General features: G+C 39.9%; 1 protein-coding gene across 1 annotated transcript; it reads left to right on the top strand.

Annotated features, from left to right (window-relative positions):
• The first annotated feature begins 8,060 nt into the window (after window positions 1–8,060).
• LOC127234225 (neuropeptide Y receptor type 6) lies at window positions 8,061–9,182 on the top strand. Its single transcript, XM_051201073.1, has one exon. The coding sequence runs from the start codon at window positions 8,067–8,069 to the stop codon at window positions 9,180–9,182; it is 1,116 nt and encodes a 371-aa protein (XP_051057030.1). The 5' UTR covers window positions 8,061–8,066.
• Window positions 9,183–26,053: the final 16,871 nt, after the last annotated feature.

Genomic DNA, 26,053 nt, shown 5'->3' on the forward strand with positions numbered 1-26,053 from the left:
CTGGAATCCAGTTGCAGAGAGATAAGAAAACAGGGTCAAGACCAGGCAACAGAAACCCACAGACACAGCTGACCTAAACAAGGGGTAGCTCATGGACCCCCAGACTGATGGCTGGGAAACCAGCATTGAACCAAGCCAGACCCCCTGGGCAGTCTAAGGGACCTCTGACAGTGAAACCAGAGTGAATTCCTGGTGCACGAAAGGACTTTGGGAACACATTCCCCATGGAGGGATACTCCCTTAGCTTAGAGGCAGGCGGGAGGGCCTAGTCCCTTCTCCAAATGCCTTGATGGACTTTGTTGACCCCTCCTGGAAGGCATCACCCTCCCTGTGGAGTGGGGGGGATGGGATGGAAAGGGGACCAGGGGGCATTGGAGGGACAGAGAGAGGGAAGAATGGAGGGAGGGAGGGAGGAAGAACTGGGGTCAATATGTAAAATAAGAAAAATAATAAATGTATATATTTTAAAAATACAACAATTACTTGCACATAGAATTTTGTCTAGAGGGTTAATTAAGCCTTGTGTGAGTTCCCTTACCCACACTGATATGTCAACTGGTGGTTTTATTTTTTAGGTGTGGTTTAGGCAACCATAATGCTAGGATTTTATGGGTGCAGGTTGCTTGTCATGCATAGAAGAAAATATTCATATGCATTTAGAGAAAGCAGACAATTCAGGTTTTGAAATTTGAAACTTGATGAAATGTTTATATCACTTTTTGGTGATAATCTGTCATTTATTAAGATATTGTGTATCACCATGATGCTTAAGTTCCTGACCTGAAGTTCTTCAAATTCCAGATTCTTTAATTTTATATTTATTTAACTCTTTATTACAACGACTTCACTATGAATGATTCTAATGTGTATGTTAGTTACTGTTTCTGGCTTTTAGCCACAATTAAATGTGCTTTTTTTTTTTTTTTTTTTTTTTTGGAGTTATTGCTATGTTATCTTAAAATGCCTCCTTTTTATACAGAACATGTATTTTAAATAACAAAAATTTGCATGAGGAACAGTCTGCTTCTCCTAACAGTTTCTCAAGCACAAGTCATTTTCGGTGTTGACTTTCATTTAGAGTCATAAGCAGTCAGTTGTCAAAGTCTTAAATAAAAATCATATTCACGTCTGATATAGTGGTACATAGCTGTAATCTCAGTCCTTGGCAGGTGAAAACTACAACTATCTAATAAGTTCAAAGCCAGACATGATGCTCTGTCTCAAAATAGATTTTTTTAATTGATCTTTTTCTAATTTTAATATTAAAAGCCTTTTACCAATACCACAAATTATGGCACAATGTAGAATGAAATCCACCTATCAAGTAAAAATAAATTTTCTACAACTATTAATGTTTACTAATAATTTTCCAGGGCCTCTTTAATTGAACTTCCAGATTTTCACAAAACTAATCTTTTCTGAAAAGTATAACTATACGTGCCAGACAGTGCTATAGATTTTCAAGTTGCACTCTTATTATCGTCTCTGCAGAAGCTAGAGAGGGACATTTGTGACATTTTCACAACATCCCTTCAGCAGCAGCAGCTAAGCTTCTCTGCTGCCAAGGTTCCTGACTCCTCCCTGCCTCTTCCTCAGTGACCTGCAACACCCACTGGATGGCAGAACTCCATCGTCCCTGCCTGTGTCCTGACTCCAACTACAGGGAGTACCTCCTGAAGTGAAATGCTTCCAGGAGAAATGCATCGGGAGGGGAGAACGAAGCATTGGGACTTGGAGAGATAGCTCACATGGCATCCTTCTGCAGGGAAATAAACTTTAAATATACCAAGACTGAAGAAAGAAACATGAGGGAGATGAAAAGGCAGTAACAGAGCCGGAAATTTCTAGCAGGTAAAAGACTGGGAAGCAAACTTGTAAGAAATTTTTTAATCACATAAATATGGTTTTCAGATATGTGTTTTGTGCTGAGAGATATTCTGATTTTAAAGTATGAGATTCTCAAAATTGAAATGTTCCTGCTTTTGATTTTAATTGTATCAATTTGCTTCTTGTTTTTTGTGATCTGAAGAAATAATCCATAGCTTTAGAATGCACTATTGTAGGGAAAATATCAAGTTACCAGAGCTACTATTTATACAATGAAGACTTAACTGCTTTTGCTTATTTACTAGTAAGTAAACTTTAAATGCCAGGAAACTTATTTCCATTGGCAAAGCTAAGCCTTCTTTCTGTGGTATATTGGATATGGTGCTGTTTTAAGAATTGAAGAATATAATATTCCTAAAATGGCAAGCTCAGCCATTGCATTTCAAAAAAAAAAAAAAAAAAACAAAACAACAAAAAAAAAAAAAAAAGTAAAGCCATTTCAAAGATGTGTGGTGACTTGTTTTGAAGAGCAGCTCTGGGTGATCAAATGTGTGTATTATCCACTAACCTCTGACATGAGCTGAGCAACTTGTCAAGTTCAAGAGAAAAAACATACAAACTATTTTCAGCAGAAAAAATAAAATAAAATGTATGTAGTCAACAAATACTTTGTTCAAATGCAATCCTCAAAGTATAAGATGCAACACAATTCTGTAAGAAGCTAAATATATAATTGATTTTTAATGGGAAGATAATTAAACAGAATAAAGAAGTTTGCATAATGTTGAATGATCAGGCCAACTGAACCTTGTAATACAACTATGAGAATGTACGATTTGTTTCTTGATGCTAAATGTGGTTACTCACTGTAGGTCTGCATTCTTAGGGATGGACAAAATTCTACTTCCACTTGTCTTCATAGGACAATTTATTTGACTAATTTTTAAACAAATTAAATGACCAAATACGCAAAAATATGTTTTGGCAATGATTTGGAATGCACAGTTCTAGTTGATCATGAACAAATCAGTGGGTCCTAGTTTCCATAACATGTAACTCAAAACTGAAGTGTCATTCCTGTTAGAACACAAGATTGTGCAGTGATAACATTAAGACAACCCACCTTATCGGTACATGAATGTTTGGTGAATAAACTAAAAAAAATAAAGTGCAGTACTTTGAAAATCATTCATTCTCTAACAACTAAAGATCCTATTTGTATTAACACAACCATAGAACATGTGTTATCAGAAACTTAAGGGGGAAGAAAGAGTTCTGGTGTGTGTGTGTGTGTGTGTGTGTGTGTGTGTGTGTGTGTGTGTTACAGAATGTCCCTGCCCTGTTTTCAACAATTAATAGTATAAAATATAGAACTTTAAAAGAAATTTATAACAGGAAGCAGCAGAAAATAGTGGCAAGAACATGGAACTCTGACAGGCAGGTGATTTGAGCTGTGTGCCAAATGAGAGGCATACAGAAGGGTCATTATCAAGCCAAAGAGTTTAGAGTTTCATCCAAGCCAAATAAAGTTCTAAATAATTTAAAATATGCTTTTGTTCTCCTTAGCTGTCTTAGTTAAAAAAGGAAAAAGGAATTAGAGAAGGACAGACAGACACAACATGAGGGAGTTAATGATAAGAAAAGAACAGAATGATCAAAAGCAAACACACACAAATTCTATACAAAACTTCTCTTTCTTTTACTCCCAAAAGACTTGTGCTAACCAAGAAAGACAGATACACTCTAACAAAAAGATATCCAGATATGGAAATAAAAACGTTCATAGAGATATCCATAGAGTAATGCTCTTATTTTATTTATCTTGAAATAAACACAAAAACATTTTAAATTAATTTAATGGGAAATTATTACCCCACAAGACATAAATGAAACAAGTTGAGATAGGCACTCCATGATAGAGATATAATCAAGCTGAAGGTTGGAGAATACCTCTGTTTTATATTACCCTTAAACTGAGCAAAGTGTCACTTGGTCCTTTGAGGTCTCACATCTCTAGACCATTCCCAACTGAGCAATACAAGATGAACATTCCTAAAATAGAATTGTATTCTAAGAATTTTTTTATGAACTTGAGCTCAGCATTACTCTACTTCCAGATAAGCAGGATTTACACATTTAAACTTCAGAGTTACCAATTATGTACAGTGCAAAGCTCATTGTACAACTTGAAGGCCATATTTAGGAATTTCACTACTAGTCTTTTAGCTGTGCAGAGGTCATTGGCCAAGGCAGCTCTTGTATTCAACTCTGAGTCCCTCCCAGATGAAGCCCATTCTGACTTTTCTGAGCTCTGAGACTCTCTGCATTTTTCCCCTTGAATACTAATCAACACACAAGGGAGTACACAGGTTTCTACATGGCCTTGCACCTGCTGTTGGAGGATAGTGAGTACCCCAATCCATTGTGAAGATGTCAGTAAGAAGGCGCAAAATTAAAGGCTGCTGATGTTTACTCCTTTCTCCATTGCCCATCTATTGGGGACTCAGTTGTACTGTGGATTTTCACATCAGTAAAGAGAAAGCTGTTATCACAGCTGTCTTCACAGGATTCATAGGAAGTGCGGTTTTTTATGTAAATTTGTATTTAAATTTAAAACAATCTTATTTTACATACCAATCCCAGTTTCCTCTCCCTCCCATCCTTCCATTCTCCCCACTAACACCCATCTACTCCCCAAGGAGAGTGAGGTCTCCCATGGGGGATCATCAAAGTCAGTCACATCTTTTCGGGCAGGGATCTGTGTATCTAGTCTGAGAGAGTATCCCTCCATAGGGAATGGACTCCCAACGTCCATTCCTGCACTAGGGATAAATACTGGTTCCACTGTCAGAGGCCCCATAGACTGCCCAGGCCTCACAACTGATACCCATGTTCAGGGGGCCTGATTCAGTACTATGCTGGTTCCCCAGCTGTCAAATTGGTGTCTGTGAACTCCCACAGCTGTTTCTGTGAGTTTCCCCAGCATGGTCTTGACCCCTTTGCTCATCACTCCTCCCTCTCTACAACTGGATTCCAGGAGTTCAGCTCAGTGTTCAGCTGTGGATCTCTGCTTCTGCTTCCATCAGCTACTGGTTGAAGGCTCTAGGATGGCTTTTAAGGTAGTCATTAATCTCATTATAGGGGAAGGGCATTTAAGATAGCCTCTCTATCTTAAGATAGAGGCTTAAGAAAGATGACTTAAGATAGTAATCCTTGTGGATATCTGGACATTTCCCTAGTGCCAGATTTCTCTTTAAACCTATAATGGCTCCCTCTATTAAGGTATCTCTTTTCTTTCTCTCCTCTATTGTGTTTCTTACAGACAATAATAACCATAGAGAAAATCACTAACACTACTTTGATGAGTTTGTTTGGCTCCAGCTAACTCCTTAGGGGCTTTTGAGACTTAGTTTTTCTGTAAATTAGATAGAACTAGAATGTTTCCACCTCTCCCCACAAATGTGATACTGGAGATATAAACCACATAGCAGATGCAAGATCATTTCAGTGTCTGGAGGCCAGAGGCCAGATTAGTTCTGCTTGAGTAAATGGCATGGTCAACGGTGCAATAATGAATAGTGTTTAGCCATTTATGAAATGTTTCCAAGCTATCATTCCATTGGCCCTTATACAAAGTTATGAAATGAAGAGGCCATTTTTAAATTTAATTTGACTGATGAATAAATTGAACACTAGAGGAGGGGCAGCTAGCTGACAGCAGATATGTCCTCTTTGAGGAAGTCCCATGCCACACTAGCACACCAGACAGCATATGTAGTTACTGCCCATCTCCTTATAATTCCTTTTCCACTCCAAGTGAATTTGCTTGGTGGGAAGCCTTTAAATAGCAATCAGAGCTTTCTATTTCTCACGTATAGTTCAAGTCTATCAACTGACCCGAAGCGCTTAAATACATTTTGAAATTTCCCTTCAGCCAATATCTGTTAACTTCGGGTCTATAGAAACCCTGAATCATCCAAGTCCTAATCCTTTATTTTGCTGTTTTTAAACATTGCTATTTCTCCTATCACCACATCGCCAACAAGTCCCTTGAGGCTTTCTTTATAAAGTATACTGTGTTTATCAGTGGCTCCTATTCATCTGTGGTGTTGTTACGGTGCTCTTCATTGTGGTATTTATTGAGCAGACAAAAATATTCTTGAGGTGCTTTCTGTCCAGCAGCAATCTTCAAAGCCTTTGAGCTCAGGGAAGAGCAGGCCAAAGTAATTTCACACAGCAAAGAAAGGTCCATCCCCTCCCATTCCTATTGCTCAGTTTTCTTTATCAACTTTATTTGTGCTTCTTTCCCCAGATGCCTGAAGAATAAACAAATGTGAGGAGGTTTTTCATCCCTTCCTTCTATCCTTCTCCCATGTGCCCTCTTTTGGGTGGAAATCTGAAATATCACTGTTTATTCTTAGTTATTAAGCTTGTGATGTCTCCTGATGTGCATAATTCCACTGAATACAACCACTCTAAACTATGCTGAGCCATGGGACCAGGCCTCCTTATCCGCTGGACATTAGATGGAGTCTGGAGGAAAAAAAAATTGATGGATTGGGTTATAAAAACAACTAATTCTAAGTAATAGATGTCTGTGCATTTAATTCCTTCTTTGACTCTCAAAATCGGAGCAGGGTCCCAAACATACTTCTGTTGTACCATGTAACATAATCTTCACACTACTCAGACAGATAGGCATTATTCACTCCCATTATTCAGATAGGAATCTGATATAAATCATTTCCATTAATGCTCTCGGGTGTTCAGTCTATAGCCTGCAGGATACAAGTGGCTGGTGGTAGTTATGAGAATGGCTTTTTTTCCAGTTTTTGTTTGTTTGTTTGTTTGTTTTGTTTTTTGTTTGGTTTTTTTTTTTTTTTTTTTTTTGGTAACTTAATTACAGTGTTCTCAAGCATGAACTTTGTAGGTGACAATGTTGTGTTCCAGGGTCAAAAGATTGGACATGTTTGCCTGGAACTTGTCTTACTCCAGTTCCTTTGTGTTGCTGTATGGGATACCATAGGTTATATAATTTATAATCAATAGAAATTTACTTCTTGTAGTTCTGGTCTCTAGTAAGTTCAGGATCAATGAGTCAGCAAGTTCATGTGTGGTAAGAACCACTGTCTGCTTCCCAGGGTGATGCTCTTGTAGCGGACACAAGTACTGAGTCCTTATATGTAGAGGGATAAAACCAGCAAACTCTTGATAGGTGGATACATGCATGAGTGCATGGTGGATGGGTTTTTGGAGCAGATGGAACACAAAGCCTTGAATATGTTAAGGGAGCACTCTACAACTATGCTACATGCTTAGGCCTTATTCCCTTTTCTAGGACACTAATCCATAATGGGAAAGACCATTTGGCCTACTTAAAATCCCACCTCTTAATATTGTTACCATGCATATCAACCAAGAGTTTTGAAGTGAAGACAAACATACTCTGACAGATACAAATCCAAACATAGTCTCCTGATCTCCATGGTACAATCTCTAACGTAGTGATTTGCATAATCTATTGGATGAAGAAGGTACATATTTATTTGATCCTGCTGTAGAAGATGCATATATATATGCATATATATATATATATATATATATATATATATATATATGCACACTTCCTTACATAGTTAACTGGGTGTTGTCACACTTTTACTTATACTCGTAAAACTAATAAAATGTTTGCATGAAGTGAGGAGAGAGCATGGCTAAACAGACCAACTTAACTCACGTCCACATCCTCAAGAACATTGCCTATATATAGAATTATCTATACTGTTAACAGTAATATCTATATTGTTAAGATTTTGTGGCTGGAGATGTTCACTTCACATGCATGAAATCCTAGGTTCTGCTCCCAGGACTACATGAAATCTTGTATGGTGATGAATGCCTGTAATCCCTGCACTCAGGAAGTGGAGGAAGGAGGATGAGAAGTTTAAGGTCAACCTTTCATGCATATGGAGTTTGAGAAAAGCTCAGGGTATCTGAGACCCTCTCTCATAAAAGCAAAAACTTACATTAATTCTCTGGTTTCTGTTTGATTTTTAGGATCTCAAGAGCATGCTGATATCATTCATGTTTCCACCAAATATAGACAGAGATCAGCAAGATTAAATCCACTGATTATCTACTGAGAGTTTCAGAGCCAGGTGTCCCTCAAGAACTGATGGCCAAACATCCACCGATGATACAAGCAAGCTTAGAAAACCCCTTATTACAATCCTGACATAATGGAAGTGCCCCTATACCAACCACCACCTAATAAAACCAGTGCCAAGAGCAACAACTCTGCATTTTTCTACTTTGAGTCCTGTCAACCCCCTTTTCTAGCCATACTCTTGCTGCTCATAGCATATACTGTGGTCCTAATCATGGGCATTTTTGGAAACCTCTCTCTTATCATCATCATCTTTAAGAAGCAGAGAGAAGCTCAAAATGTTACCAACATACTGATCGCCAATCTGTCCCTCTCTGACATCTTGGTATGTGTCATGTGCATCCCTTTCACAGTCATCTATACTCTGATGGACCACTGGGTATTTGGGAACACCATGTGTAAACTCACTTCCTATGTGCAAAGTGTCTCCATCTCAGTGTCCATATTCTCTCTTGTGTTGATTGCTATTGAACGATATCAGCTGATTGTGAACCCCCGGGGCTGGAAGCCCAGGGTATCTCATGCCTACTGGGGCATCATCTTGATTTGGCTCATTTCCCTTTCGTTGTCTATTCCCTTATTCCTGTCCTACCACCTCACCAACGAGCCCTTTCACAATCTATCTCTCCCTAATGACATCTACACCCACCGGGTAGCCTGTGTGGAGATCTGGCCTTCCAAACTGAACCAACTCCTCTTTTCCACGTCGTTGTTTATGCTCCAGTATTTTGTCCCTCTGGGTTTCATTCTTATTTGCTACCTGAGGATTGTTATCTGCCTCCGAAAAAGAACTAAGAAGGTGGACAGGAGGAGGGAAAATGAGAGTCGCCTCAATGAGAACAAGAGAATAAATGTGATGCTGATTTCCATTGTAGTGACTTTTGGTGCCTGTTGGCTGCCCTTGAACATCTTCAATGTCATCTTTGACTGGTATCATGAGATGCTGATGAGCTGCCACCACGACCTGGTATTTGTAGTTTGCCACTTAGTTGCAATGGTTTCTACATGCATAAACCCTCTCTTTTATGGCTTTCTCAACAAAAATTTCCAGAAGGACCTAATGATGCTTATTCACCACTGTTGGTGTATGGCACCTCAGGAAAGATACGAAAATATCGCCTTATCCACTATGCAGACAGATGAATCCAAGGGATCGTTAAGACTGGCTCACATAACAACAGGGGTATAGAAACTAGTAACCAAAACCAAAGCCCTTCAGAAAAAGAAGGGAAAGGAAGAGCATGGAATACGGTGAGATGCAAAGGAAGCCAGAGCTAAACACAATACCTTGAGGCCCAGTTTTGCTTTAAGTTAAGCATGTCTATCCCATTCATCTACAGCCCCACACTTTTTTTCCCTTGGAATAATAACCCAATAAACCTAGCCACCATTGCTGTGATAAAGAGCAAAGATGAGAAAGCATATTACAAGGATAGCGGATATGGCTGGCGTACAAAGTTCCTGCTATTCACTGGAATAGCCACAAAGTAACTAGCTGTGCTATCCAGCCAGCAAAAACCACATCAAAGCAATTCCACTTTCAGATGAAATTGTAATTTTCAATTACATAACTATTCATTTAATTAGTTAAATTGGAAAATATGATGTTATGATTTATTAGTTAATTATATCTGGAATAAAGTTGAAAATAGATTGTAACATTTAGACTGACATTGTAGTTATTTCCTTACCTGAATCAGATCCTTAACTTGTGATAATACTACATTTCTCTTTACTAACATGCTATATTTAAAGACTAGGGAAACTAGTCACAGATTCATTAGCACTCCAATTATGCCAGATACTATTTTAACTAATGAATGATCTATATCAATAGAGATTTCATTACAAAATGGCCTTTTGTCCTGATGTCTTTGTATTTATTAAATAGGAGTCATTGTAACTTTGTAAACTGGGAGATTTTATCAACAGAAACAATATAATCAACTACAGCATTTCAGAAAACTATCATCTCTCTCATTAGTTAAACATTATTAAAGGACCCACATTACATAGGAGCATGAGCTAGATTATTTTTAACAAGATAACTGACCTATTGTTTCAACAGCTTTGCTATTCCCTTAGACATCCCTGATACCTATTAAATTTGGACTGCAGCCTACTTGAACTGTAAACAAATGCAAATGTGTTTTCTTTTGAATAAATATTCTCTTAATACCTGTGATTTTTTTCTGGTTTTTGGAATATTATCAGTGCCTTCGCCCTTCCTGCATCCTTTCATCCTTTTCTTGTTCTCATCAGAACTTGTATTCTTTGCCACTTGAGGATGAATGAACCACAGAAAAACTGCAGGGCACCCAAGTGAACTAAACAATGAGTCTCTCTCCTTACCCATTCTACCTCTTCTTATAGAGCAAGTTTTGTAATGAATATCCAACGTAATCATCCCCCCCCCTTAGTAAAGAAATACTAACCCTAGTTTCATTGCTAAAGCAACCCTGCTCAAATTGCTAAAAGCAGAGAAAACACTCAACAAACATTAATCGTATTCCCTCTCCTAACCCACACAAGACACCATCTCCTCTATTGGACTCACCCAGGTGCCGTAAGAGTGGATTTTCTTCTATTCTGCTCCTTTTACTTGTCTTCTAAACTTTTCTTACGCTCATAAAGTAGGAGTCACTAACACCGTAACTGTTGATTGTCTTGTGTTTATTATTATATTTTTTTAACTTTGAAAAGCAGTGAAGGAAAGGAACATCTGGGAGAGGATATCTCTCCTTGTAACCAGGCTGTCGTCTAACTCAGGGCAACAGACTTGCCTCTGTTTGTCCTGAGCCACCACACCAAGCTCTTCAGTTTTTCAAAGGGCCTTCCGTTAAGACAGGTAGAGAAGGGCTGTCTGAGAACTAAACCTAGGCTCACACAGGCTCTGGCAGGCCCTGCCTGGCTGGGTGTATGCAAAAGAGGGGAATGATTAGGAGAGCTGCCAGATTTGGGTAAGGGAATAAAGAGCCTGCCAAAACCCATGAGATTTCTGGGTCCAGGCTGCCACTCAGTACTACCCCTCATGTGACCATGGAAATGGGTGTAAAAGAAAGGTTGGGATTTCCCTGTTAGTTCCCAGCTTGAATGAGCACCAGACCAAAGGAGCCAGTGTGTGACACCTGAAAGTCTTAGCCTGTGGCTGAAAACTCTTGCTCAGTCTCTGTACATAGCTGGGGGCTGTCCGGGCTGCCACGAAGCTTTCTTCACAGGCTATTTGCCCTCCTGCCACTGTGGGCACTGAAAAGTGGGTACTAGGCTGGGACTCAAGGCCTATGTTCTGGCTCTGACATACTGATTTAATTCCTTTGGAAATATATATTCAGAGTCGCCTTGCTAGATGTCGAGTACTTTTCTTGTTAATTTTTTTTTCTTATTTTATATATCGATCCCTCCCTTCTTCCCTCCCTCCCTCCCATGTTCCCGAACCACCCTCCCAACCCATTCCACACACACACACACTCCACAGGGAGGGTGATGCCTTCTAGGAGGGATCAACAAAATCTGCCAAGTCATTTGGAATAGGGACTAGGCTCTCCCTCCTGCCTCTAGGTTAGGGGAGTATCCAAAAGTTTGGATTTTTTGTTGTTGTTGTTCTTGTTTTTTTAAAGGAATGTCTACGGTGTGTTTCCACAAGGCTGTATTCGCTCAAGGGTTCTGAATGTTTTCCTTTGGTTTGGCCAGACTGAAAGCTGCCTATAGGAAAATTAAGACCAACTAAATAGAGAGTAAATGTCAAAGGTGGAATTAATTTACTTTTCAGCCACAAGTGAGAATACTGGGGAATGGGGAAGGGATTCAACAGACAAAAAAAAAAAAAAAAAAAAAAAAAAAAATAGTGTTTCAGGCTGTGTTCAGGAATTCTTCCCAGAAGTCAAAGATAAAATAAAGAAGAGAGAAGGTAAGTGCTTCTTGTGAACTGAAGAGGTCTCTTTCCCTCCATTTATGTGCCCAGTGGAACTCATAGCTGAAGCTGAGACATTTCTCCTGAGGGAGAAGTGGAAGGCATGGAAAGGTGGTGGCGGCCCTCCTGGAACTGGTAGCTGTCCCTTCCCAGCTTTCCTCCATGTCGCGCAGCTGAATCTGTTCCTTTGGGCTTGCCTATGAACTTTTGGAGACTTCCCCCTACGTTTTATTCTTTCTATGCCTGCCTTTCACTGCCCCCGCACATAGATGCGTTAGAAATAGACAAAGAAAAAGAGCTTTGGAAACCAAAAAAGGTTTTGAAAATTATTTTCTCAACATAATAATAAATCCCCTTTTAGATTATGCATATTTATAAAAACCATAAATATATGTGTGTTCCTTGAATACAGCAATGTATTTCTCACTTTGATTACTCCAAGGCCAACTCTAGTAACATCAGCCACAAAGTGTTCAGTGAATATCTGTAGAGTACAGGTGTAGAATAACGTGGAGATAACAGATTTTGCTTGAAAGTGGCGTGTGGACCTGAGTATAAAGTAGGGCCTACAATTCCCTAGACTCAATGTCTGCCCTCAGATGCCCAACAGCTATTGAATATTAGCACTCATGAAATCTTTGATGACATGAGGACAAACAAACAAACACACATACACACTCACACACAGACACACAGACACACACACACACACACACACACACACACATATATAATTTTGTCTTATTTTACATGTTGATCCCAGTTCCCTCTTCCTCCCTCCCTATCCCTCCCTCCCTCCCATGACCCCAACCCTCTCCCATCCCACCCCCTCCCCCACTACACAGGGAGGGTGATGCCTTCCTGGATGGATCATCAAAATCTGTCAAGTCATTTGGAATAGGGTCTAAGCCCTCCCTCCTGCCTCTAGGTTAAGGAAGTATCCCTCCATGGGGAATGTGCTCCCTAAATCCATTTGTGTACCAGGGAGATTCAAGGACAAGGTGGACGTGTATGGCTGTCTTAGTCACTGCTCTATTTCTGTGAGGAGACATCATGATCAAGGCAACTCTTAGAAGAAAAAGCACTTAACTGGGGTCTTCCTTGGTTCATGATCATAATTGTGGAAAGCATGGCATTACACAGGCAGAGTAGTAGCAGAGAGCTACTTGACCCACAAGCAGAGAGAGACGCTGGGCTTAGGATGGGCTTTTTGTTTGTTTGTTGTTTGTTTTTCAATACAGGGTTTCTCTGTACTGTTTTGGAGCCTGTCCTGGAACTAGCTCTGTAGACCAGGCTGGCCTCGAACTCACAGAGATCTGCCAGACTCCTGAGTGCTGGGACTAAAAAAAGGCCTGTGCCACCAACGCCCAGCTATAGAATGGGCTTTTAAAACCTCAAAACCCACCACTGTGACACAGTGCTTCAACAAGGCCACATGCACCACATAATCCTTCCATACAGTTTGCCAACTAGAGACTAACCATGCAAATATATGAGCTTATGGGACCTTTTTTCGCAGAAACCACCACTAGCTCAAATGCTACTTGCCAGTGAGTTAGCTAATGGCCAGGTCTTGGGACTGGGTTAAAATGCTGTAAAAGCTGCTATTTTTCTGTGGTGCCAGGTTTTTGTTTAAAACAAAAAAGCCTTCCAGGATAGCTGGCCTCTGGGCGAGTGATACAATTAGGATTCTGTGAGAAACTAAAATATCTATAACATCAAAAACAATGGAGCTCTGTCCTTTCAGAAAACCAAATTTTCCTTTAATAAGGAAAGGATGATGCTAAAAACAAAAGTTATAGAGTTAAGACCCAAGAATCCAAAGAACCTATCTATGAGAAGGCATGGCACAAAGAGGCAGGCTATCCAATATTTAGCTTGGGCTCTAAGTAAATCATCTATCCACCCATTCAATCAACAACATATTTAATAAACATCTGCTATGTGCTTAAGTACAACAGACAGCAAGAGAGACATAATCCTGTACTCACCAGGTTTAATGTCTATCATAGATGATAGCCCCTTAAAAATAAGTATATGCCTTTAATCTCAGCACTCAGAAGGCAAAGGCAGGAGGATCTCTGTGAGTTTGAGGCCAGCCTGGTCTACAGAGCGAGTTCCAGGACAGGCTCTAAAGCTACAGAGAAACCCTGTCTGGAAAAACCCTAAATAAATAAATAAAATAAGTAAACAAACAAACTGAAGTTGTGACAGTATAGCTAAGCGGTAGAGTAGCTGCCTAGAATGTTCAAGACAATGGGTTTGATCCCTGACACTGCAGAGTGAGAAATAGAAGGAAAAGGAGGAGGAGGAAACAAAGAAAAAGTAGAGGAGGGGGAGGGGAAGACAAGACAGTGATGGAGGAGGAAAGAAAAGGAGGGTAAAGTACAGGAAACACTATAACGTGGCTATAACAGAGAATGCATGATTTTATAAATACATTTATCTAGAATTATCTTCGTCTCAGAAGTAGAAAGTTGTAAGGAGTACGGTTTTTCTGCCCGCCCGCCTGGTCTTATCCCACTGCTGCGCCAGCCACAAATAACACACAGAGACTCTGTATTTGATACACTGCTGTTGGCCCAGTTACTTGTTTCTTATCGGCTAGCTCTGTCTTAAGTATTAACCCATTTCTATGTATTTCCACGTGGTCTTACCGAGAGCAGAGGAACGGCTGTTCCCAGTTATACATCTCACAGAGGGTTGACATCTAGAATATACAAGGAACCCAAATAATTAAATGCCAAGAAAACAAACAACCTTACTAAAGATCAGGACATACAACTGAACATAGAGTTCTCAACAGAAGACATAAAAATGACTTTAAAATTTTTTTAATATTCTACATCCCTAGCCATTGGGAAAATGAAAATTAAAACTACTTTTAGATATCATCTTAGTCAGAATAGCTAAGATAAAACAAACAAATGAGAGCAAACACTTGGAAGGTTGTGGGGAAGAGGAACACTCATTTACTATTAGAGGAATCATTATGGAAATCAGTGTAGAGAGGCATCAAATAGCTACATATAAATCTTCTGTATCATTCAGCTACACCTCACCTGACCATATTCCCAAAGGACTCTATATCCTACTACAGAGTTATTTGCTCTTCCGCATACTTTGCTACTCTATTTCTAATAGCCAAGAGATTGCAAACAATGGACATATCCATCACCCGATGAATAGATGATGGAGATATAGTGTGAGGGGATATTATTTGATGGGGAAGGAAAATTTAATCTGCAGGTAAATGGATGGAGCTAGACACAATCACTTTGAGTGAAGTAACTGAGTCCCAGAAAAATAAATACTATGTGTTATTCCTCACACGTAGGTGCTAATTTTGAATCATTAGGTGAGTGCATTCAAATTGTAGTGCCCACAGAAGTCAGGAAACTTAATAAGGGGCCATGGAAGATGGGTTTCTATGGAAACTGGCTAAGATGCAGGTAGTATGTAAGGGAAAGAGGATAATGAAACAGGAAGTGTTCGATTGAGATGTGAGGTCATGACAGAGGAGTGACTGTAGGGAGAGATAGCTAACACTGAAGACTTTTGAAAATGCCATATGGCAACCTATTACTACAAAACTTTCTTTAATTGTACATATATGCCTTTATAAAAGGAACTTAAATGGGGTTACTTTATAATTGTGAATCATTATATAATATGCCTTCCCCAGAGACCATAAAAAAATAACAGTGCTAAGTATGGATTATTGCCAGTGCCCATACTTACTTACCTGGCCAAGGTCACCCAATATGGACACAAGGAATGAAACCAGGCTCTGGTTGGAGGGGCCACAGCAAGACTGAGGCTATGACAACGTTTTGAGAACAATCAGCCTTTTTATACCTTTATCAGAAGTGCCAATTGTCAGGATCAATACAGTTGTAGTTGCCAGGATGCTATTAAATTGCAAGCTATACAGAGTACTCAAGATGAATGTCTAAAACCAATTTTCCCCTCATGTCCATGCTTCCTTGACTACTAAGGGAAGATACAGAAAAGCACAAAGCAGCCTGAATGCTTCACTGCCTGAGGGAGTACTTTGGTTTCTCAGGAACTAGAAGGCACATTGTGCCCCAGGAACCATGGACTCTAACCTGATAAACCTATGACAGGACCAGAAGTTCTAGTCCCTACTCCAAATGACTTGACAGATTTAGATGACCCCTCCTGGATGGCATCACCCTACATGTGGAGTGGGAGTGGGGTGGGAGGGGAGGGAGGAAGGGGTGTGTATAAGGGGGGAGAGAGGGAAAGAGGGGGGAGGGAGGGGAGGAGAAAGGGAGGGAGGGAGAGGGAAGTGGGATCGATATGTAAAATAAAAATAATAAATAAATAAAAGACATACCTTAATAGAGGAAGTCATTATAGGTTTGAAGAGAAAACTTACTCTAGAAACAGGTCCAGAGATCCACAAGGATGACCCCAACTAACAATCTGAGCAACAGTGAAAAGGCTACCTTAAATGCCCTTCCCTGATAATGAGATTGATGATTACCTTATATGCCATCCTGGAGCCCTCATCTAGTAGCTGATGGAAACAGAAGCAGACACCCACAGCTAAACACTGAGCCGAACTCCTGGAATCCAGTTGCAGAGAGGAAGGAGTGATAAGAAAAGGGGTCAAGACCAGGCCACAGAAACCCACAGAGACAGCTGACTTGAACAAGGGGGAGCTAATGGATTCTCAGACTGATAGCTGGGAAACAGCATTGGACCGACTCAGACCCCCCTGAACATGGGTCTCAGTTAGAAGTCTATGGGCAGTCTAAGGGTCCTCTGGCAGTGGAACCAGAATGTATCCCTGTTGCACAAAAGGACTTTGGAAGATCATTCCCCTTAGCCTAGAGGCAGGAGGGGCGGCCTAGTCCCTACTCCAAATGACTTGACAGATTTTGAAGATCCCTCCTGGAAGACATCACCCTTCCTGTGGAGTTGGGGGTAGGATTGGAGCGGGGTCGGGGGCATGGAAGGGAGGGAGAGGGAACTGGGATCGATATGTAAAATAAGAAATATATATTTATTTTTTATGACGGGAGCAAAGATGGGACTCTGCTGCCACCTTGTGACAGAATTGAGGCATTGAAAGAACTGATTTGACAGCCTACATGCCCCCCATAGGGAATCAAACTCTCCTTTCTGCTATACTTACAGTGCTACGTGATTCACAATATACCATTAACTACATTTTTTTCATTTTACTCTCTTATTAATTCTGTGTAGTTGTGGAGACACTGGTACAATTCCCTTCTACTATAGAAGAAATCAAAGCTCAGAGAGACTACTATGAATCAAAGTTCTCTGAAAATAGCTGTAGCTTCTTCCACTGAACCTTCTGCAAGGCTGGTTAATTGATTAGAACCTCAGTGGCTGTGGAGAGTTTGGGATGTTACAGGTCCAGAGCCAAATAATCTTGGATAACCTCAAGGCCTCTTAATCGCCATTTATTGCCCTCCTTTGTGTGTGAGTTAACATCTTTGTGACCATTAGGTAAACACTTTGAAATGTACAGTGACCTAGCCCCCACCAATCACATAGTTAAGAGTGTCATCAGGGAGTGTCTGAAGCCAACAGCAGAGATTTCCTGCTTTGCCCTCATCCACTGTGTTACTTTTGCTTTCTATTGCTACGATAAAGCACCATGGTCAAAAGCAATTGAGAAAGAAGGGGTTAATTTCCTTTTACACTTCTACATGACAGTCTATCATCACCAAAAGAGGTCAAACACATTAAGTTACCTTGATCATGGTGACTATTTCACAATATGCGTGCACACGAAATCACCAGATTGTAAACCTTAAAAATAGATGCTTTAAAAAAAAAAAAAAAAAAACAAAAAAAAAAGTTCTTTGATTAAGGAAAACACAAATTGTAAGCACATGTGAGATGTAAATTGGGTGCTTGTAAATTAGAAGATCATTAAGCAGCTTCCTTCTGGCTTGATGGTTAGGGGCCAGGCCTTAGATATGGATAAGATGATAGCCCTTGCATTCAGCACATAAATCCCTTCTCAAGCCAAGCCTCACAGATCCTCCTCCACGTCCGTCTTGCTCTCACCCTGTCACACCCAGAACACGAGTTATTTTTTCAGTTATTTATGGAATGAGAGGATGGACTTTGAATATGTAGACCTTGCTCCTAATCCAAGCTCTGCCATTTTAGAGAACATGGAAAAGTTATAGACAACACCTCCCCCAGCCTCGGTTCCTAGATCTATAAAGTAGGCATTATTAAATCACTCATTTAGGGTTCATGAGATTTCTCAGTGGTTAGGGGTGATTGCTGCCAAACCTAAAGACCTGAGTTCAATCCCCGGGGCCCACATGGTAGACCCACAACTCCCATGAATTGTGCTGTGACCACAGGAATAAAGTATAGGGGGAAAAACTCTGAAACACTCATTTTAAAAGGTGTGTGTCTATGTGTGAAGCAAGTGAACTAGGATACAGAGTTGTGTGTCTGTCTAAAGATACCAAAGGTGATCAAACAGCACCTTAGCTTGTTAGCTCTATGCCTTTGATCATTCTCCACTTGCCTGCCGTCTCCTTCACCTTCTCACTGTCCAAACCACTGCAAATCCCTCAGTGAGCGCCATCACTTCTGATCTCATCTCCTATGCTGCCCTGTATGCTAACAACTTGCATTTCTCTGTAAGTCTCTTTCTGCTGTGCTGCAGCACAGAATGATTCAAGGCACTGATAGAGAAGTGTCTATTGAAGGAATAATATTGTAATTGGGCCTATGCAGAGAAAAAATAGAAATCACAATGTATTTCTGAATGTTTTTTAAGGGTGAATGTTAACCTGGTAGTATTGTTCATTAATTCACCAACTCCTGTAGAATTGATTTGATTATAAATACTTAGCCTTTAAAATGAATTGACTGACAAAACTAAAGTTAGCCAAAAGCTCATATTAGGGAAGCTGAGTGTCGATGTGCATATGAATAGGAGCCTGCAGTCCAGAGGCAGCTCAGAAATTGGCATAGGACTTCCTCCAGCAACCAGGAGCATGTTGAACATATTTGGTGTGTGAAAGAATGTATTCACTTTAGGAATGGTGGACAGGGGGCTAGAAAGATGGCTTATATGTTAACAACAGTGGATACTCAGGGCTGGAGAGATAACTCAGCAATTAAGAGCAATAGATGCTCTTCCTGGGGACCCAAGTTCTATTCTCAACATTCACATGGCAGTTCACATCTGTTTGTGACTACAGTTCCAGAGGAGCCCTCTTCTGGTTTCCATCGGTACTGCCCACATGTAGAGCTTATGTGCATGCAGACAAAGCAGACATGCATGCAGACAAAACATAAAATAAAAATAAATAAATACTTTCCTTAAAGAAGAATGGACAGCAACTTAAGGCCAAACAGAAGAGAAAAACAAAAAGAAATAAATCAAAATTTCTCATGGGTAATTCCAAGGGGGAAACTACACAATTCATTGCCTTAAAGTACACAAGAAACTTTAAAAGGGTTTCTGCAGGTGCTAAGGCTTCATCTGTGTTCATGAGATTGTTCTCATTTTTTTTTGAAGAGTTGTTCAATGCAATACAAAAGACACCTGTAGGTCCTGTTAAGACAACTAAAACTGTTCCAGCCATTATCTCTTCAAATGCTTCCCTGGAATCTCTGCCCTTCTCCAACCCGTTATATATACATCAGATAGATGGCTTGAAGTTGCCCCATAGCCTGCTAAGTGTCATTCTCTTTTCTCCCCAGTCTTCATTCTCTGGCCATCATATTGCATAGTTGCAGTCATTACTTCTTCAAATGTACTAATCTTTTCTTTTACTGTCTCTAATTTGCTGTTGATCCCACACAAAATCTATTTCATTTGATACACTTTCATCTCTAAAAATAAGACTTCAGTTTTTGTGTACCTTCCATCGCTCTTCTTACTATACTCTTGTTCAGTTTTACCTCTTATATCCACATTTCTATTTGTTGTGGTTATGCTTTGCCCTCCTAACTCTATGATCTGTGTCAGTTATAAATTCTGTCTCTTTTAACTAACTAGTATTTATGATGCTACTTCTCTGCATTATCCAGAGTCTTCAGTGGGTGCCGGACTTCAAATCATCTTCCTTCCTATAGAGACCACAGGCTAGTGATGCCTGTTGTCCAATGTATAAAAATTATTGTTTCATAAATTTTGCTTGGTTTTCAGTTGTTTAGGGTCGGATGGTATTCCATAGCTAGTAATTGAAGGCCCTATAAACTCTATCAGATTATGTACCTTAGTCATTACATAACAAATACTGCTATCACAGAAAGACAAATAGACACCAAGTGCCATTTAGTAGGGAAACATCACATCAATTGTGAGGCAGTGTGGCAAAAGGGAAATAGAAACTCAAACTTGAATCTGGTCCATTCACTAAACCTAGTGATCAACATACAGAAAAATCTCACATTGCACCACAATATGCAACCAACATAATCAATACTATAGCAAATTCTACATAATAAACAATTAGTTTCCTCAACAATTAAGTAGTAAGCAGACAAAATGACTTAAATGAAGTGCAAACTATTGAAACATGTGGACCTTCTTTGGATCCCTGATTCAAACAAATTGCAAGACGCAATTATGAAATTAATAAGATAGCTAGAGATTTCAACTCAGATTTTATAATTGATGGTATTAAGGAGTTATCTGCATTGGGTGAGATATTAGTATTATCATTATTATTACATTCTCCTGTTGTTATATTTTCCCTAGAGAAACATACTAAAATAGGTTAGATTAAAATAATGTTTATTGTTTGCTTCAGAATAGAATATTGGGAGAAAAATGTGGGAGCATGCTGTGGTTTGAAAGAAAAATGGCCCCCATATGGAGTGGCACTGTTAGGAGGTATGGCCTTGTTGCAGGAAGTGTGTCATTGTTTGGACAGGCTTTAGTGTCTCTTTTGCTCAAGCTTCCCTCCGTGCGACTTTCAGTCGATTTCCTGCGGCCTGTAAGGTGTAGTTCCCTCAGCTCCAGCACCACACCTGCCTGCTTGCCTCCATGCTTCCTGTCGTGATGATAATGGACTGAACTTCTGAAATCATAAGCAGGACTTCCAATTAAATGTTTTCTTTATGAGTTGCCATAATCATGGTGTCACTTCACAGCGATGAAAAACCAAACTAAGACAGAGTATAAATAGTATAAATTGGTCAGGACTATGTAATCATAGAAACCAGGGTATATAGATAAATACAGGTATCTATTCCAGAAATTTTCTGTCTTAACAATGTTTAAAGAGTTGTAAAACTGAGCCATGGATTCTCAGTCAGGCTCTGACATTTCTCTGTGCTTGGCCTATGAAGTAATTTCCTTCTCCTTGGTCTCACAATCTCTATTAAACATGAAGTCTCAAACATAATGCTAATACCCTTCCATTTCACTGTATCTAACTTATGACTTATGTAAGAAAGTTAACTTTGCCTATTTAATTTTAGAGTTTTACTGTGTCGTCCAGGCTGCTCTCAAGCTCACAATATTCCTTCCTCACTCTCCTGAGTGGCAGAATCAAACCTTTGAAGCTTCATTTTCTTTATCTGTAAAAGGAGATGAAACTAGTAGTTAATCATTATGATTGTAGTGTGTGTCAAGTTAGTTGTATGCTGAAACCTTCAACATGGTATGTTGCACTAAGTGCTCAGTCAACATTTCTATCATTGTTATTCTTATGTCTGGCTGTATCTGAGAAATCCCCGTAGATGGATTATGCATACACCCTGTAATTAAGAGGTCGCTACAGTGTACGATGTTGTCTGTCATCCTTTCTTACCACATTTATCCTTTATTTATTTATTTATTTATTTATTTATTTATTTATTTATTTTTACAAAGTCAAGAAAATTTAAAACTTCTCCTCCAAAATGCTAAGGGCCAACATGCCTGACAGCACAAGCCAAGGAGAAAAGGCTTGGCTCCCCTTGCCAGAGAGAGTCGCCACTGTGGGCTGGAAAAACAGAGGCGCCACTTGCGTCACTTTCAGAGTATAGTATGCAGCTGCTCGCCTGGAATGCCACACATCCCGAGGTGGCTCCCAAGGGCTAAAAACAGCTCAGCCAAATTCGTTCTTTTCCAAGGCAGCCTCACTGCAAATAAAACGGGCACTCTGTATGCAACTCTTTTTAGACCAAGAGTTAGTCTTCCCGTCAGGCCCTTTCAGGGCGAGGCAAGGTTGTCTTCATAGCTTATACTCCTAGCAAAGTACTCAGGATGCTTGTCTTGACCAGGAGTAGGAGGGGACTTTGGTTTTGGTTTTTGCCATGCTGGCTTTGCCATGCTGGACATCAGCCCTAGGGCTTTACAGATACTAAGCAAGGCAACTAAACTTCTAGTCCACCTCTCCATCCCCTGTGTTTTAAGATAGGGACATACTATGTGTTAGGTTGGCTTGAATTCACTATGTAATCTAAGTTGTCCTTGAACTCTCTGCTTCAACCCACTGAATGCTAGGATTATATATCTTCACCTTATTACCCCATGTGTGTGTTATTTTAATTATCTTTTTATTGTCTTCATTGCCAAAAAGGAAAGTTTTTTATTGCCAGCTGGAAGCTACATGGGGAACTTGCCCAAATGATGTAGCCTGGGGATCCTCACAGTTCTTTTTCTTCTCTGCACAAAACCAATATTCTTGTTAACACACTTCAGTTAGCCAGAAGCAGAACTACAGAAACCAAAAATCAAGGTTAGCACATTTAGGGACCTTCCTGAATCCTTTAAGTATGGACCACACTTTGATGGATTGGGTCTTTATTTCTGTTTTGTCCGGTGTTGGAGTCTATGTGCTGGGTTTTAAAGTATGGTACCTCTGAATGGTAACCCCAACATAGCCTCAGTCGTGCTAAGATCTGGAAGCCTATTACATCCCTCTCTGGTTCTATGGGCATGAGTCCAGTAGACTCATCATGGTAATAGGGTTATACCATCCCCTTAGCACTAATAATTTAATAGAGTTTACTTTCTGTTTTACATAGTTAAGAAGGCAGTTGAACAAGCAGGGTCCTATGGTGGGGGATATAATCAAAAGAATTAATGACCCAATCATGGTTGTAAGTAGAGTAGTTAACCATGGGGAACCAGGATAACAAGGACCGATACCAATTGTTAGACTCTTCTTGTCTCCTTTCTCTTTCCCTGGGGGTTATTTCTGACCATGGATAAACTTCCTGCAATTACTCTTAACTGGTTGGCAGACAAGCAAAAAGTTTCTCCCAGTGCTATTTGAAGACCTTCTTCCTTCATAAAGGGCAGGTCCATACTTCTTGACTCTGAAGAGCAATTGCAGCTAAGGAGTCTAACTGGGCTTCCAGATAAGAAACAGAATTTTCCAGGTGGCCCAGGTCTATGTCTACATGAGCACTGAGTTCTTTACAGAGTTTATCCACCACAATTAGAGCTGAGGTTCCAACTACAGTAGAAGCCACAATACCTGCCCCAAAGTCAGTTTGAAGGGTTTGGGTTTTTTTTGTTTTGTTTTGTTTTTGTTTTTTGGGTTTTTTTTTTTTTCCTATCATGACAGTAACAGCAACTTCTTAAAAACAAACCAGACAACTGGCAGGAACAGGATCAAGGTTCTTGAGTGGGTAAGCCACTGATCTCTTCTAGGGTCCCAAAGCCTGGGTTCTCCCAATTAAATGATATGGGCAGTCTGGTGCCAAGCAGAAATTTAACAATAGATTTTTTCCCCTACTTTTAATGTTACTCTGTGCTCCTGGGAACTAAGCAGAATAAAGCAAGCCCTGAGCTCATTCATCCTCTCCCAAATGGAGAACAGGGCAGCCTTCCTCCCACCTCCTATTTGGGCATTTTTTCCCCAGTGCCCTTTTTGTCTACAATAAGCACAATGGCCTTTCTCTAATCTCTTCCTCTCTAGGTTTCTTTGGATTCCCACTCTGAATTCTCTTTTATCAGTCTCCCTGAGTATGCCATCATTGCTCTGGGCAATCTTGTGTTCTGACTTTTTTCTATAGATTCATAGTTGCTGTAAACCTTTTGAGCAGTCTCCAATAACTGGGACCTATTCATACCTTCAAACCCTTCTAATATCTGAACTTTCGTTCTAACGTCTGGAGCAGAATGCCTGACAAAAGCAATATCGGTTGCTCTGTGGTTTTCTGGAAAATCTAGGTCTATGGGGGCAAACACCCTTAAGTCCCAGTGGGCAATTCTTGGGGCTCTTGTAATATCTCACTCACCTTAGATATATTGGTGAGTTTTCTAGTTAGGAGTGGAATCTAGGGCACCCTGACCCAGTGGTAAAGTGGTTGCCCAGCACACATCAGGCCATAACAAAACACAAATAAATCAGGATGTTCTAGGGCTCCTTTGTTACTTGGAGAATCTCTCTACTTTCCATGTTCCACCACTCCACTTTTTGAGTATTTCTTATTTTTCCCCCATTACATTAAAATATTCAGACCTGCTGGGCACATGGCACATGGTGGCATAGCACTTGGGAAGTTAAGACATAGGATCACTGAGACCCTGTTTCAAAAGAACAAAGCAAATAAGCCAATAATTCCTGAGCCATTCTTACCACTAGAAAACAAGCCTCTTGGGCCTCCTGAAATGTGTATGTATGTATGTATGTATGTATGTATGTATGTATGTATGTATATGTAATTACATCACTTTCCTTTACTCTCTCCAACTCTCCATGTTTCCTACTTTCAAATTGATAACATCTTTTTCTTTGATATATATATAGATAGATAGATAGATAGATAGATAGATAGATAGATAGATAGATATAGAGAGAGAGAGAGAGAGAAATACAACCTACTGGGCCCCTTTTTTGTTGTTTGTGTGTACATGGTTTCAGGACTAACTACTTCGTATTGAATAGCCAATTAAGGGGCTCATCCCAGGGAGAGACATATTCCCCTTATCTCACCAGTTATTAATTGCTTTGTCTAGGAATGGGACCCCATGAAATTTTCCCCCTTCCTCATTAGCATGTCTATTGATACTATCAATATTCAGGTCTTCTTTATAAAGCTGCTTCTAAGAAACATAATCTGATATGGGAACCGAAATCCTGTAATTAAACAAGTCATAGGCCTACAAGGAGAACCTACTACTATTAGTCTGATAAATGGGTATAGAATTGAACTACTTCCATTGACTTATTGTTATAGCCATAGATTAGAAGATCTATCAACACTCATCAGAGAAGCTTCTTTTGATTTTGATGGTGATTAACACAGACTCACAACTAGTCAAAGTACAGAGAATGAGGCTGCAGAATGCATCAGCCCTAAATGGGACATATAACACACACACACACACACACACACACACACACACACACACACACCACACCACACCACACCCAAGGCTTAGGGATCATTGCCAGTGTGTTGCCAGAAAAACTGTATGAGCCACAGGTGGTGGATGACTCTAAGAAAACATTTTATGGACACAGCAGGGCAGTTGCACATATGAATTCACAGAAAGTGAAGCAATGTGCACGACAAGTGTACAAGATCAAGCCAGACAAAATCCCAGCACTCGGGGCAGATGAGGAGGAAGTCCCACCCCCAGCTGAAGAGCTATTGATGGCTGCTGGAAGAAGGAGAGTCAATTTTCTTGAAGGGTGTGGTCCTGGTATATTGACCATGCTCTAGTAGAAGGCCATGGGCAGGGTCAACTGCACTTAATGGATTTAAATGGAACATTGGGTGGGACATAAAGTTGGGTGAGTAAGGGGGGGACTGTGTCCAGCAGGGGATGGGGTGAAGTGAATATGATCAAAAAACATTACACAATATCCCCAAATACTAATGAAAAATAAGAACAAACAAAATATAGAATAATTTTTAAACCAGTGAAGGAATCTTGAAAAAGAATGCTCCAAGAACAACTGCAAAGCATAAAGTAGCTCATCCCATGCTGTTATCACCATGGCAACATTTTGCTCACATCTTTCACAATACCTGTTGGAGATGGTGGAAGATCCAAACATTGTCTGTGAAAATGCCACATAAAGAATGGCATGAAGGCAGTGGGGAAAAAATCCCTTCCATTCTATCTCCAGAAGTAATAATGATGATAACAATAAGTCTTTCTATAGTGATCACTCTAACACATTTTAACATATAAATTATTTGAGTAAGTAAATAAATTACAA

This window comes from Phodopus roborovskii, unplaced genomic scaffold (genome assembly GCF_943737965.1).
Source record: "Phodopus roborovskii unplaced genomic scaffold, PHOROB, whole genome shotgun sequence".
NCBI classification, from domain to species: Eukaryota; Metazoa; Chordata; class Mammalia; order Rodentia; family Cricetidae; genus Phodopus; species Phodopus roborovskii.

What these genes read in the sequence shown, in the direction of transcription:
- LOC127234225 (XM_051201073.1), top strand. Translation starts at nt 8,067, where the DNA reads ATGGAAGTGCCCCTATACCAACCACCACCTAATAAAACCAGTGCCAAG.